This window comes from Salvelinus sp. IW2-2015, linkage group LG25 (genome assembly GCF_002910315.2).
Source record: "Salvelinus sp. IW2-2015 linkage group LG25, ASM291031v2, whole genome shotgun sequence".
NCBI classification, from domain to species: domain Eukaryota; kingdom Metazoa; phylum Chordata; class Actinopteri; order Salmoniformes; family Salmonidae; genus Salvelinus; species Salvelinus sp. IW2-2015.
In genome coordinates this window covers 26,007,975-26,022,013 of record NC_036865.1, presented here as the reverse complement: position 1 = coordinate 26,022,013, position 14,039 = coordinate 26,007,975, and the positions used below count along the sequence as shown (strand labels likewise).

The window sequence follows — 14,039 nt, the reverse complement described above, 5'->3', positions numbered from 1 at the left end:
CAGCCAAAGAACCCTTTTAGGTTCTAGATTGCACCTGTTTTTATAAGAGTGAAGTTTCGTGTTCAACTTGTATTCAGATGCATGCTTTCATTCTTGCGAACACAATTTGAGATCAAAACATCCCTTCATTCTGAAATTGTTCATCTGTTCACTGCTGTCTCCGAGTGTTTGTGCCTAAATCAAAAGGACATGACTGTGTAACGTGATAACCAAAGACATTGTTTGTGTCCTAAATATGCCTTGCTACTTACCTACTGTGCACTCGTCGTACTTCTATTACTATTTAGAACATAATGTTCAGTAAAAACGAATGCAACAAATATCAGCATAACAGTCTCATGCTAATGAAAATGCATAATCTAATGCTCAATTAGCCTACGTTGATTCACGGCCCACCATTCGTTCATTTTGGTACAGCTTGTCCCCTCAGCTGATTATCAGCTAATGTCAAACAAGGTCATGTCTAGATGGAATACAGCTTTTGTCAAATTTGACATTGAAAGCTGTTGTTTATTTGTGCATTTTAGCTAACCCTAACCCTTTTCTTAGCCATAACCTAATTATCTTAACCTGCTATGTTCATTCTCAAAATCCACTGCTTAAGTTCTTCTAACCCTGCTACGAAAAGTCAATTTTGAGAAAAGCTGTATCCCTGCTAGACAATTTCTTTGCATGCCCAAATTGCCTGCTATTTAGAATGCATGTGTGGGTATTCGGACACAGCCACCCATACACAAACATCCGCTTTGGGTAAACCCCACAGACATCCCAAATGCCAACAAAAATGCCCTTGGGAAATACATCTCAGAAACTGTTGGTGGAAACTCCTCTAAACATGTTAAACTGTACATGATGCCCTCGTCTATGATGTTGGAGGAGGTGGACTTGAAACTGAAAACTTCTCTTTTTAAGGTGACATTATCTTATGAATTTGTCAAATGTGCTGGGGTATAATTTCTTCAGTTTCTGTGTTTATAACACTATCTCTTTTTCTAGATTTTTTTCTAGATTTATTTTTAAACCAATGCAGTATTTGTTTCCACAGCATTTCACATGTATATTCTACCACTTAGTTCTCAGATGACTCAAGGCTACTATTACATTCATTAACAACTTGAATGCCTAAATGCCGTATAGTTATGCTAAAAAGCTGACAACAGAGATGCTAATTCTGAGAATAATGTCAGCTCATCAACAGGAACCAGTTTATGGTTGTGTTTTTGAGATGTCCCTCCATTTCGGGTAAGTGTTCTTCTTCAGGTATTTGTGGAGCACAAACACTTTTGGTCCTCTCCTCCTCCACGTCCTCCAGTATAATGATGTTGGGTTTTCCCTCCAGCACCAGCCAGGACTGAGCCACCTCAAACTCAAAGCGACACCACGCACTGTCAATGAAGTGGAGCAAAACCACCGAGATTACCTTGCGGCTACCAATGATGCCCTTGTCTGTGATGTTGGAGGAGGTGGACTTGCCCACTTCAAAGTCCTGCTCATGGAGGCACAGCTGAATGGGAGGGCCTCCTTTCTCAAGGTTCTCCACCAGTTCCTCCATCACCCAGGCCTCTTCCTTGCTGGAGTAGATCACAAAGACATCGTAAAGGCAATCCTGCTGGCGGGAGATCTTGTAGCCCCTCAGCAAAACGCAGCAGTAACACAGGTAGAACTGGAACTTGTAGGCCAAGACTGACAATGTAAGAATAAAAATGACAACAAAGATGGGCACTAAAAGTTTAACTCTCAAGATGTGCGTGCAGTATTCAACATCAAAGTCAAATACTTTAGTGGTCTGTGTTGATTCTGATAATGGTTTATACAAAATATTTGTTTTTATGGTTCATTTCACTGGGAATGTTCTGAAATTGCATTTTGCCCTCCCATGTGATACAAAGCGAGGCAACGGACGAGTAGGCTGTTTGGAGTGTTTATCCGACTGGGAAAAAAAWWAATAATAATAATTAGGTCCCCCCCACTTCTAAAACCAGAGTTGCGCCCCTGGGTTCATCCATATAATAAAGTCTATTTGTGAGCAGGAGAAATCCACAATTCTGGCAATCAGATTTTTGCCTAAATCCATTCATGTTAGTGAAGCAAAGCTAGGATTGGATAGAAAATGCACAGATATCAATTTATTTCCACTGAGAATCAACTCTCRAAACATATTTAGATTAACAAAAGAGTTGCAGAGCAACTTCTCAATACCGCAAGATGAAATATCTAACGTTTCCAGAGGAGTAAGGTTCACAGAGAGATTATTTGAGATATTCCTGAGTAATTTGTCACCAGATAGTTTGAGCACACTCAGATTCCTGTCATTAAAAGAACAACTGGTTTGTGACAGTGATTCCTGTATCGGAGATTTCCAGATACTTGTGATGACTCAGATTCACCATGTTAAAAAGGTCATCAGCACCAGTGAGCTTGCTATTGTGGAAATCCAACCCTTCAAGGGATTCAAGTCCAGAAAATTGTGAAATATTCAAGCGGATCTCTGCATTGGAACTGATGTTGAGGTGGCGAAGTCGAAGTTTGCTGAGTCTACAACAGAGCTTTTATAACATAACCTACCTCTGTGCATTGTTGCCCCCTTGCTGCATGGAAGAACAGAAAAACTGTCCAAAATGGGTATCAACCACATCATTTTGTATCTGTGAATATTACAAAACAGACACATTCATTCAGCTCTGGTACTGGTCCTACCACATAGACGCCCCGTTCTCATGCATCAGGGGATGTGGTGACAATGTGGAGACAGGAGAACACAAACTAAAATAGCTTTGTCCTTTTAGAAATATGAGGAATGAAAATGAGAAACAGCGTGAACAATGGCCATTTAGGTCGTCATCATCCATAGATGAACAATACATGTGAGATGCAGAGCCACTTCTCAAATAGATAGTGATGGTGTAGTATCTAGTACTAGCCTATCAACTAACGTGTTATTATCAATTACTAAGTATTGAATGCTTTAGTAAACAACATGGTTTCCACTCTCCTGTAGATTTTGTTTCTCCTGCGTGCTGTGGAGGGAGACATTTGCACAGAGGTAAAGTATAATTGAAGACAGGTTATTGTTGAATGGTTGATCATTAAAATGTAATATTAGACAACATTGAAAAGGATGGTGATGTTCAACGTTGATGGTGCGACTGGTCAGGTCAACAGATTATGATACATTTAATTAATTACCTATTCCCAGTTTCCCACATGGAAAATATTTAATTTGATCGCTGTATTCATATTTTTGTCCCTGGAATTTGATTATTTTACAAATTACAATATAAATAGTTCAAAATCCTAAGGGTTATTGATACTGTTAAACCATTGCATTATATAATGTGAAGGGATAAACCTCAGCTACATACCTGCCCTTCTTCCCTTCACAGAAACTCTGGATTTCAGTTTTAACTACCTGACATCTTTACAGCACAGTATTTCCCCTCTATTATTGGATTTGCAAGTCCTTGATCTCACAAGGTATTTGGAATTATATTTTTGTCAACTATTGGACAATTCATATCTGTTTTATATGTTAACACCTGTTGAGGCCAGGGGTGCCGCTAGCGGCACTCCTCCCACATTCCATTGAAAAGGCAGAGCGGCAAATTCAAAAAACAAAATTGAAATATTTAACTTTCACACATTAACAAGTCCAATACAGCATTTGAAAGATACACATCTTGTCAATCCATCCAACATGTCCGATTTTTTWAATGTTTTACAGAGAAAACACCACATATATTTATGTTAGGTCACCACCAAATAAAAAAAGACAGACAGACATTTTTCACAGCACAAGTAGGCTGCAGGTAGCATGCACAAGCCAACCTAACTAACCTAGAACCAACCTAAATAACCTAGAAAAAACTCCCTCAGATGACAGTCCTATAACATGTTACACAATAAATCTATGTTTCTGTCTCTTATACACATCTAGATGTGTATAAGAGACAGGTTGAGGCCAGGGGTGCCGCTAGCGGCACTCCTCCCACATTCCATTGAAAAGGCAGAGCGGCAAATTCAAAAAACAAAATTGAAATATTTAACTTTCACACATTAACAAGTCCAATACAGCATTTGAAAGATACACATCTTGTCAATCCATCCAACATGTCCGATTTTTTAAATGTTTTACAGAGAAAACACCACATATATTTATGTTAGGTCACCACCAAATAAAAAAAGACAGACAGACATTTTTCACAGCACAAGTAGGCTGCAGGTAGCATGCACAAGCCAACCTAACTAACCTAGAACCAACCTAAATAACCTAGAAAAAACTACCTCAGATGACAGTCCTATAACATGTTACACAATAAATCTATGTTTTGTTCAAAAAAATTGCATATTTTAGCTATAAATCAGTTTTACATTACTGCTACCATCATAGCTACAGTCAGAAATCGCACGGGAGTAGCCAGAGTAAATACAGACACCAACTACCTAATTACACATCATAAAACATTTCAGACAAATATCTGTCTCTTATACACATCTAGATGTGTATAAGAGACAGGCATAGCACAGTTCGACAGATATATATGAAAAAGCATCCCAAATTGGGTCCTTATCTTTGTGGATCTTCCATCAGAATGTTCTCCAAGGGGTCCTTTGTTCAGAACCGACTTTATTTGGATCCATAACGAACGATTTCCCTCAGAATTAGCAAGCACACTGGCCGTGCGTTGCTAGCCTCTCGTTCTTGAACCAATTCTTGCGACGCATCACGTCTAAAGTCCAGAATAAATTTCAATAATATAATTAAACTATATTGAAAAAACATACTTTAGGATGATATTGTGACATGTATCAAAGAAAATCGAAGCCAGAGATCATATTCACCTTTAAAATGGTTCTTCCATGAGCCGAGTACAGTTCCTACTTCGCGCCCAGGAAATAAAAGAAAGTGCGCACGTCTCAGTCCAAGAGGTTGTGTTCAGTCCCTGATCGAGATAATCAACTGATTTCAGCTCTCACTTCCGCATGACACCCAGGCGAAGGCGTATGACGTGTTTCTACAGTCATAAGTGACATGCCCTTTTATAGACAAGCTCCTGAAGAGAGAGTTCGCTTTTGGAAATCTCACTTCCGGTTAGGAAATGGTCTGTAAAAGGAGTTCTGTTTCACTTAGAGAAATAATTCAAACGTTTTTAGAAACTAGAGACTGTTTTCTATCCAATAGTAATAATAATATGCATATTGTACGAGCAAGAATTGAGTACGAGGCCGTTTAAAAATCATACGATTTTCCCCAAAAGTGAAAATAGCACCCCCTGGTCCCCAACAGGTTTAATGCGTACATAGTACATACAGTGCATTTGGAAAGTATTCAGACCCCTTGACTTTTTCAAAATGTTGTTACATTATAGCCTTATTCAAAAATGTATTAAATAATTGTTTCCCCCTCATCAATCTACTGTAAAGGGGTGCGTAATTGGTGGCAGGGAAGTCAGACGCAGGAGAGCAGAACTAGGTAGTAGCCGGAGCAGTTTAATCCAAAACCCAATGGCATAAAAATACAACAGAATATGGGTACAAAAACCCGACGCGCACCAGTAAACATGTGCACAAGCACTTACAACAAACAATTCCACACAAAGACATGGGGGGGAACATACACAACAATTAATGAGGGAAATGGAAACCAGGTGTGTAGGAAAACAAGACAAAAACAAATGGAAAATGAAAAGTGGATCGACGATGGCTAGAAGACCGGTGACGCCGACTGCCAAACACCGCCCGAACAAGGATAGGAAACGATTTCGGTGGAAGTCGTGACATCTACACACCATACCCCATAATGTCAAAGCAAAACCAGTTTTGTAAAAAATAAAAAACTGAAATATTACATTTATATACGTTTTTCAGATCCTTTACTCAGTAGTTTGTTGAAGCACCTTTGGCAGCGATTACAGCCTTGAGTCTTCTTGGGTATGACGCTACAAGCTTGGCACACCTGTATTTGGGAAGTTTCTCCAATTCTTCTCTGCAGATCCTCTCAAGCTCTGTTAGGTTGGATGGGGAGTGTTGCTGCACAGCTATTTTCAGGCCTCTCCAGAGATGTTCGATTGGGTTCAAGTCCGGGCTCTGGCTGGGCCACTCAAGAACATTCAGAGAATTGTCCCGATGCCACTCCTGCATTGTCTTGGCTGTGTGCTTAGGGTCATTGTCCTGTTGGAAGGTGAACCTTCTGCCCAGTCTGAGGTCCTGAGCTCTTTGGAGCAGGTTTTAAATCAAGGATCTCTGTACTTTGCGCCATTCATCTTTCCCTCAATCCTGACTAGTCTTCCAGTCCCTGATACTGAAAAACATCCCCACAACATGATGCTGCCACCACCATCCTTCACCGTAGGGATGGTGCCAGGTTTACTCCAGATGTGATGCTTGGCATTCAGGCCAAAGAGTTCAATCTTGGTTTCATCAGACCAGAGAATCTTGTTTCTTTGAGTCTTTGTGCCTTTTGGCAAACTCCAAGCGGGCTGTCATGTGCCTTTTACTGAGGAGTAGCTTCCATCTGGCCACTCTACCATAAAGGCCTGTGTGTTGGAGTGCTGCAGAGATGGTTGTCCTTCTGGAAGGTTCTCCAATCTGCAGAGAAACTCTGGAACTCTGTCAGAGTGAACATCGGGTTTTTGGGCACCTTCCTGACCACGGCCCTTCTCCCAGGAAGTGTCTTGGTGGTTCCAAAACTATTTCCATTTAAGAATGATGGAGGCCACTGTGTTYTTKGGGACCTTCAATGCTGCAGACATTTGTTGGTACCCTTCCCCAGATCTGTGCCTCGACACAATCCTGTCTCGGAGCTCTACGGACAATTCCTTCTACTTCATGGCTTGGTTTTTGCCAAGCACTGTCAACTGTGTGATCTTAAATAGACAGGTGTGTGCCTGTCTATTTAATGTCCAATCAATCAAATTTACCACAGGTGGACTCCATTCAAGTTGTAGAAACATCTCAAGGATGATCAATGGAAACAGGATGCATTTGAGACCAATTTTGATTCTGATAGCAAAGGGTAAAKAAGGTATTTCTGTTTTTAAATTATTAATAAATTAGCAACATTTTCTAAAAACCTGTTTTCACTTTGTCATTATGGGGTATTGTGTGTAGATTGATGAGGATTATTTTTTTAAATCCATTTTAGAATAAGGCTGTAACATAACAAAATGTGGAAAAAGTCAAGGGGTCTGAATACTTTCTGAAGGCACTGTACATAACACATAATGGATATGCAGGAGTTAATTGTATTTAATACTTTTATTGTTCAACAGCTGCAGAATCCAGCATATAACTTATGATGCCTACCACAATGTGAGGAATGTAACATTCCTTTGATTGATTGATTCTTACTGGAAACCCCATTGGAAACTTTGGGAACAATGCCCTAAACTCACTGCATCTCCTTCAAAAGCTTTTTCTTGTCAATACTGGTCTTCTCTCTATTGAGGACCTGCATATAAACCATTTAACCAAGCTGCAGGAGTTGAATGTCGGGATAAACAATCTCCTCTCCATGTCTATCCCATCCTAAGTTATCAACTTCACAGACTTTAGGATACTGGACCTGCAGGCTAATAACATATCCGTTATACAAGTCCGTCACATAGCTGTCTTAAGGCAAATTAGGAACAACATCACAATTATACTCAACAGAAATCCTGTATTACATATAGAACCAGGAGCATTTCAGAACATTAAYCTACACGAGCTGCATCTACGAGATGCATTTCCTTCAGGTAATGTGAGCACAGCTGGCCTCAAAGCACTTGCTGGTCTCTCTGTGGGGAAGCTGGTCATTGGCGACTACAGGGATTCTCTTGTTTTCATTCTTTCATTCATTCATTCTTTGTATGGGCTCTGCTTGATAAACTGAGGAAATATACTACTATCAAAAAGAGAGGACAATTGGATCCAACCCAGTATTTCGCTGCATGACAAACGCCACAAAAATCACCCATTCGTGAATAATGTTCAATTCAGACGAATCAAAGAGCTTGTTCTTACACAGCAAATCTAGTCTGCAGCTTTCCCATACAAAATCCTTAGAGAGACTGACAATAAAAGAAAACTCATACCCTATACTCTTTAATGATGCGTTTGAAGACATGCCTCTCCTCCAATATGTGGATCTGAGCAACAACCAAATCGTCATGGAAGGCTACTGCAAACAGAGTTCCGGGGACTTCCACGCCTACGCCACCTCAATATGAGCACCASCACCAACATCCAGATAGAAACAATGGAATTCCAGGGATTGGAGAGTCTTGAGGTGTTGGATTTCCGTCACACAAAGCTGACTGGTTTGGAATTTGGAACCATGAAATACCTCTCATGTCTTCAGTACCTGGATATCTCCAATACAAGCACCATCTTCTCAAACCCCATGTCCTTACTGGGACTTTACAACCTTAAAGTCCTCAAAATATCTGGCAATAGTTTCCATGGGGATTCCTTAAGACGTGCGTGACTGGCTGCAGGGAAGTCAGGCGCAGGAGAGCAGAACTGGGTAATAACCGGAGCAGTTTAATATGCAAAACCAACGGCAGCCAGAACAACAAAATATGGGTACAAAATAACCCGTCGCGAACCAGTCAGAGTGCACAAGCACTTTACAACAAACAATTTCACACACAGATATGGGGGGAACARAGGGTTAAATACACGACAAGTAATGAGGGAATGTAAACCAGATGTGTGGGAAAACAAGACAAAACAAATGGAAAAAGAAAGGTGGATYGGCGATGGCTAGAAGACCGGTGACGTCGACCGCCGAATGCCGCCCGAACAAGGAGAGGAACCGACTTCAGTGGAAGTTGTGACAGTACCCCCCCTTGACGAGCGGCTCCAGCAGCGCGCCGCCCCCGGCCTCGGGGACAACCCGGACGGCGAGGTGCAGGGCGATCCGGACGGAGACGGTGGAACTATGTAGACAGCTACGAAAATACAGAGGAAACTCTTTCGGTAGATAGTGTGGTCTACAGCTTACCACGAGATATTCTACCTCATGCGAGCAAAACTTTGAGAAATGCATAGGCCCCCACCCCGTGTCTTACCAGAGGCTGCTTTTCTGTCTTGCCGATAAACTGTATAACCCGCCAGCTGTATGTTCTTAATGTCATCGTTCAGCCACGACTCGGTGAAACATAAGATATTACAGTTTTCAAATGTCACGTTGGTAGGATATACGTGCTTTCAGTTCGTCCCATTTATTTATTTATATTTATTTTCCAGCGATTGAACGTTAGCTAGCAGAATGGAAGGCAAGGTCAGATTAGTCACATCCCAGTTCTGATGTCCAGAAGCTCTTTTCGGTCATAAGAGACGGTATCAGCAACATTATGTACAAAACAAGTTACGAACAACGTAAAAAAATAAATAATAATAATATGATTGGTTTAGAGCCGATAAGACGGCAGCCCTACCCTCCGGTGCCATCATCATGCATCTGCGTTACTGCTGCGTTTTGCTGAGGGGCTACAAGATCTCCCGCCAGCAGGATTGCCTTTACGATGTCTTTGTGATCTACTCCAGCAAGGAGGAGGCCTGGGTGATGGAGGAACTGGTGGAGAACCTTGAGAAAGGAGGCCCTCCCATTCAGCTGTGCCTCCATGAGCAGGACTTTGAAGTGGGCAAGTCCACCTCCTCCAACATCACAGACAAGGGCATCATTGGCAAGGTAATCTCTGTGGTTTTGCTCCACTTCATTGACAGTGCGTGGTGTCGCTTTGAGTTTGAGGTGGCTCAGTCCTGGCTTGTGCTAGAGGGAAAACCCAACATCATTATACTGGAGGACGTGGAGGAGGAGAGGACCAAAAGTGTTTGTGCTCCACAAATACCTGAAGAAGAACACTTACCTGAAATGGAGGGACATCTCAAAAACACAACCATAAACTGGTTCCTGTTGATGAGCTGACATTATTCTCAGAATTAGCATCTCTGTTGTCAGCTTTTTAGCATAACTATACGGCATTTAGGCATTCAAGTTGTTAATGAATGTAATAGTAGCCTTGAGTCATCTGAGAACTAAGTGGTAGAATATACATGTGAAATGCTGTGGAAACAAATACTGCATTGGTTTAAAAATAAATCTAGAAAAAAAATCTGGAAAAAGAGATAGTGTTATAAAAACAGAAACTGAAGAAATTATACCCCAGCACATTCGACAAATTCATAAGATAATGTCACCTTAAAAAGAGAAGTTTTCAGTTTCAAGTCCACCTCCTCCAACATCATAGACGAGGGCATCATCGGTAGATAGTAATGCCCACATCGTGGTGGTGTCGCACCACTTTATCGAAAGCGTGTGGTGTTGCTTTGAGTTTGAGGTGGCTCAGTCCTGGCTGGTGATGGAGGGCAACCCCAACATTATCATCATCATACTGGAGGATGAGGAGGAGAAGAGGACCAAGAAAGTGTTTGGTCTCCACAAGTACCTGAAGAAGAACACTTACATAAAATGGAGGGACAACCCCATCAGCAGCATGAGGTTCTGGAATCACCTCAGACAGGCTGTCATCTCAAAAACACAACGATAAACTGGTTCTGGATGTCATCAGTTTGTGTGCTCAGGTTTTTAGAAGTGAGTATTTAATGTTTTTAACCCTTTACTTAGGTTATACATTTAAAATCATTGTATTTCACTAAAAACCTTTTTGAGCCAAGAGATTATTCCAGGTATACTGCATATCATACTGCAGTACTGCACACGTGTACCTTAATGTTGTCATTTGTTGACTTAAAGGGGCAGTGCAATTAAAAATGTGATCCTTAATGTTGTCATTTGTTGACTTAAAGGGGCAGTGCAATTAAAAATGTGATGTTCTTGTTTTTTTAATGATATTTCCTAATTATAAGGTCGAAATAACACTGAAAGTGTGAAAATTGTAATAATGCCCTGGAATTTGATCCTGTTCAGGTGTAATGGAGTTTTTGGCACAGATCATGACATCACAATCTGATCTGATTATAATAGACCAATGACCATTTATCTGGGTAAGGGAGTGAGCTCTAGACTATTCTATCAGCCAATCAGGGTTGTATGTAAATATCTTTACATTTGTTTCCTAATGCCCACACTGTCAGCCTGATCATTTCAATGGCCAAAAGAGGGTCAGGGAAATAAATGATTAGAAATATATTTGAGTTATTTGTTCCATTTTATTTAAGTCGCTAGAGCGCGATGAGCCAAGTAAAGCCCCCCCCCCCCCCCCCCCCCCCCAAATTATTTCATTTACAAGACAATGCTTGCTGTGAATGGTTGCAAGTACAGGGATGCCCAGGCCATTGACACACTAAGCCTTTAGCTATCGAATTTCGTCTCTCAGAATTTGGGATGGTCTGAATAGTGAATACTTCCATTTCAAAAGTCCATGAACATGATGTCATATTTCATATCAGGCATACACAAAATCTGCTTTATTGTTTTGATGTGACTCGCCGACAGACAGCTCGAGCTGCTGATTTAGCCTAACATAGACACACACATCARGTGTCGAAAACGAATGTGTGTGTGTATGTGTGTGACACCCTAACTGACAAACAAACAAAACAAAACAAAGGCAAAGTCTTTTCATACAGAGTTGATTTCAAAAAAGCTTTTAACTCAATTTGTCATGATGGTCTGCTATACACATTTTCTTTCCATGGGGTCCTGGGGTGAGACAGGGATGCAGCTTGAGCTCCAACCTCAAAGTGCATTCAGAAAGTATTCAGACACTTTCCCTTTTACCACATTTTGTTAAGTTACAGCTGTATTCTAAAATTGATTTTTTTTWWWAAGTCCCTTATCAATCTACACACAATACCCCATAATGACAAAGAGAAAACTGGTTTTTAGAAATGTTTGCAAATGTATTACAAATAAAAAACTAAAATACCTTATTTAAATAAGTATTCAGACCCTTTGCTCTGAGACTCGAAATTGAGCATCCTGTTCCCATTGAATATCATTGAGATGTTTCTACAACTTGATTGGAGTCCATCTGTGGTAAAATCAAATGATTGGACATGATTTGGAAAAGCAAACACCTGTCTACATAAGGTCCTACAGTTGACAGTGCATGTCAAAGCAAAAACCAAGCCATGAGGTCGAAGGAATTGTCCTTAGAGCTCTGAGACAGGATTGTGTCTAAGCACAGATCTGGGGAAGGGTACCAAAACATTTCTGCAGCATTGAAGGTCCCCTGGAAGTTTGGAACCACCAAGACTCCTCCTAGAGCTGGCCGCCCGGCCAAACGAAGCAATCGGGGAAGATGGGCCTTGGTCAGGGAGGTGACCAAGAACCCGATGTTCACTATGACAGAGTTCTAGAGTTTCTCTGTGGAGATRGGAAAACCTACCAGAAGGACAACCATCTCTGCAGCACTCCACCAATCAGGCCTTTATGGTAGAGTGGCCAGATGGAAGCCACTGCTCAGTTAAAGGCACATGACAACCCGCTAGGAGTTTGCCAAAAGGCACCAAAAGGACTCTCAGACCATGAGAAGCAAGATGCTCTAGTCTAATGAAACCAAGATGGGCTGAATGCCAAGTGTCACATCTGGAGGAAACCTGGCAGGATCGAGGGAAAGATGAACGTAGCAAAGCTCAGAGAGCTCCTTTATRAAAACCTGCTCCAGAGCCCCCAGGACCTCAGACTGGGGCAAAGGTTCACCTTCCAACAGGACAACCACCCTAAGCACACAGGCAAGACAATGCAGGAGTGGCTTCGGGATAAGTTTCTGAATGTCCTTGAGTGGCCCAGCCAGAGCCCAGACTTGAACCAAATCGAACATCTCTGGAGAGACCTGAAATAGCTGTGCAGCAGCGCTCCCCATCCAACTTGACAGGGCTTGAGAGGATCTGCAGAGAAGAATTGGAGAAACTCCCCAAATACAGGTGTGCTAAGCTTGTAGCGTTATAACCAAGAAGACTTGAGTGTGTAATCGCTGCCAAAGGTGCAATAACAAAATATTGAATAAATATGTAAATGTGATACTTCCATTTTTTATTTTTAAGAAATGTGCTATAATTTCTAAAAACCTCCTCCCGAGTGGCGCAGCGGTCTACAGCACTTCATCGCAGTGCTAGAGGCGTCACTACAGGTTTGATCCCGGGCTGTGTTGCAGCCCGCCGCAACCGGGAGACGCATGAGGCGGCGCACAATTGGCACAGCGTCGTCCGGGTTAGGGGAGGGTTTGGCAGGCCGGGATGTCCTTGTCCCATCGCACTCTAGCGACTCCTTGTGGCGTGCCGGGCGCATGCATGCTGACTTCGGTTGACAGATGTACGGGTTAAGCGAGCAGTGTGTCAAGAAGCAGTGCGGCTTGGCAGGTTTGTGTTTCGGATGGATGCATGGCTCTCAACATTCGCCTCTCCCGAGTCCATATGGGAGTTGCAGCGATGGGACAAGACTGTAACTACCAAATGTATATCACAAAATTGGGGAGAAAAAGGGGGTAAAAAGTACCAAAAATCTCAATTCTAAATATCTGTTTRCTTTGTCATTATGAGGTATTGTGTGTAGATTGATGAGGGGGAAAAAACGATTTAATCCATTTTAGAATAAAACTGTAACGTAACAAAATGTGGAAAAAGTGAAGGGGTCTGAATACTTTCCGAATGCACTGTATATATCAACAAATTRGTGAGGGCACTAGAACAATCTGCAGCACCTGGCCTCACCCTACTAGAATCTGAAGTCAAATGTCTACTGTTTGCTGATAATCTGGTGCTTCTGTCTCCAACCAAGGAAGAACAATGAATGCCTACAGCAGCACTTAGATCTTCTACACAGATTCTGGAAGACCTGGGCCCTGTAAAGTAAAGACAGTAAAGACAAAAATAATGGTGTTCCAAAAAAAGTCCAGTTGCCAGGACCACAAATTCCATCTAGACATCGTTGGCCTAGAGCACACAAAAACTATACCTACCTCGGCCTATACATCAGTGCCACASGTAACGATCTGAGAGACAAGGCAAGAAGTGCCTTCTACGCCATCAAAAGGAACATCAAATTTTACATCCCAATTAAGATCTGACTAAAAATACTTGAATCAGTTAAA

General features: G+C 41.6%; 2 protein-coding genes and 2 pseudogenes across 2 annotated transcripts; 2 read left to right on the top strand and 2 right to left on the bottom strand.

The window, feature by feature from the left end:
• Positions 1 to 1,206: 1,206 nt before the first annotated feature.
• Positions 1,207 to 1,865, bottom strand: LOC139022508 (toll-like receptor 4). Its single transcript, XM_070434846.1, is given in 3 exon segments — positions 1,207 to 1,288; positions 1,290 to 1,797; positions 1,844 to 1,865. Coding segments are annotated over 3 exon segments (612 nt in total).
• Positions 1,866 to 1,972: 107 nt separating this feature from the next.
• On the bottom strand, positions 1,973 to 2,723 carry LOC111951751 (toll-like receptor 4; annotated as a pseudogene).
• Positions 2,724 to 3,118: 395 nt separating this feature from the next.
• LOC139022985 (toll-like receptor 4) lies at positions 3,119 to 7,961 on the top strand (annotated as a pseudogene).
• Positions 7,962 to 9,436: 1,475 nt separating this feature from the next.
• LOC111951750 (toll-like receptor 4) lies at positions 9,437 to 10,918 on the top strand. The gene is given in 4 exon segments (XM_023969949.2): positions 9,437 to 9,733; positions 10,323 to 10,475; positions 10,478 to 10,576; positions 10,913 to 10,918. Coding segments are annotated over 4 exon segments (555 nt in total).
• Positions 10,919 to 14,039: the final 3,121 nt, after the last annotated feature.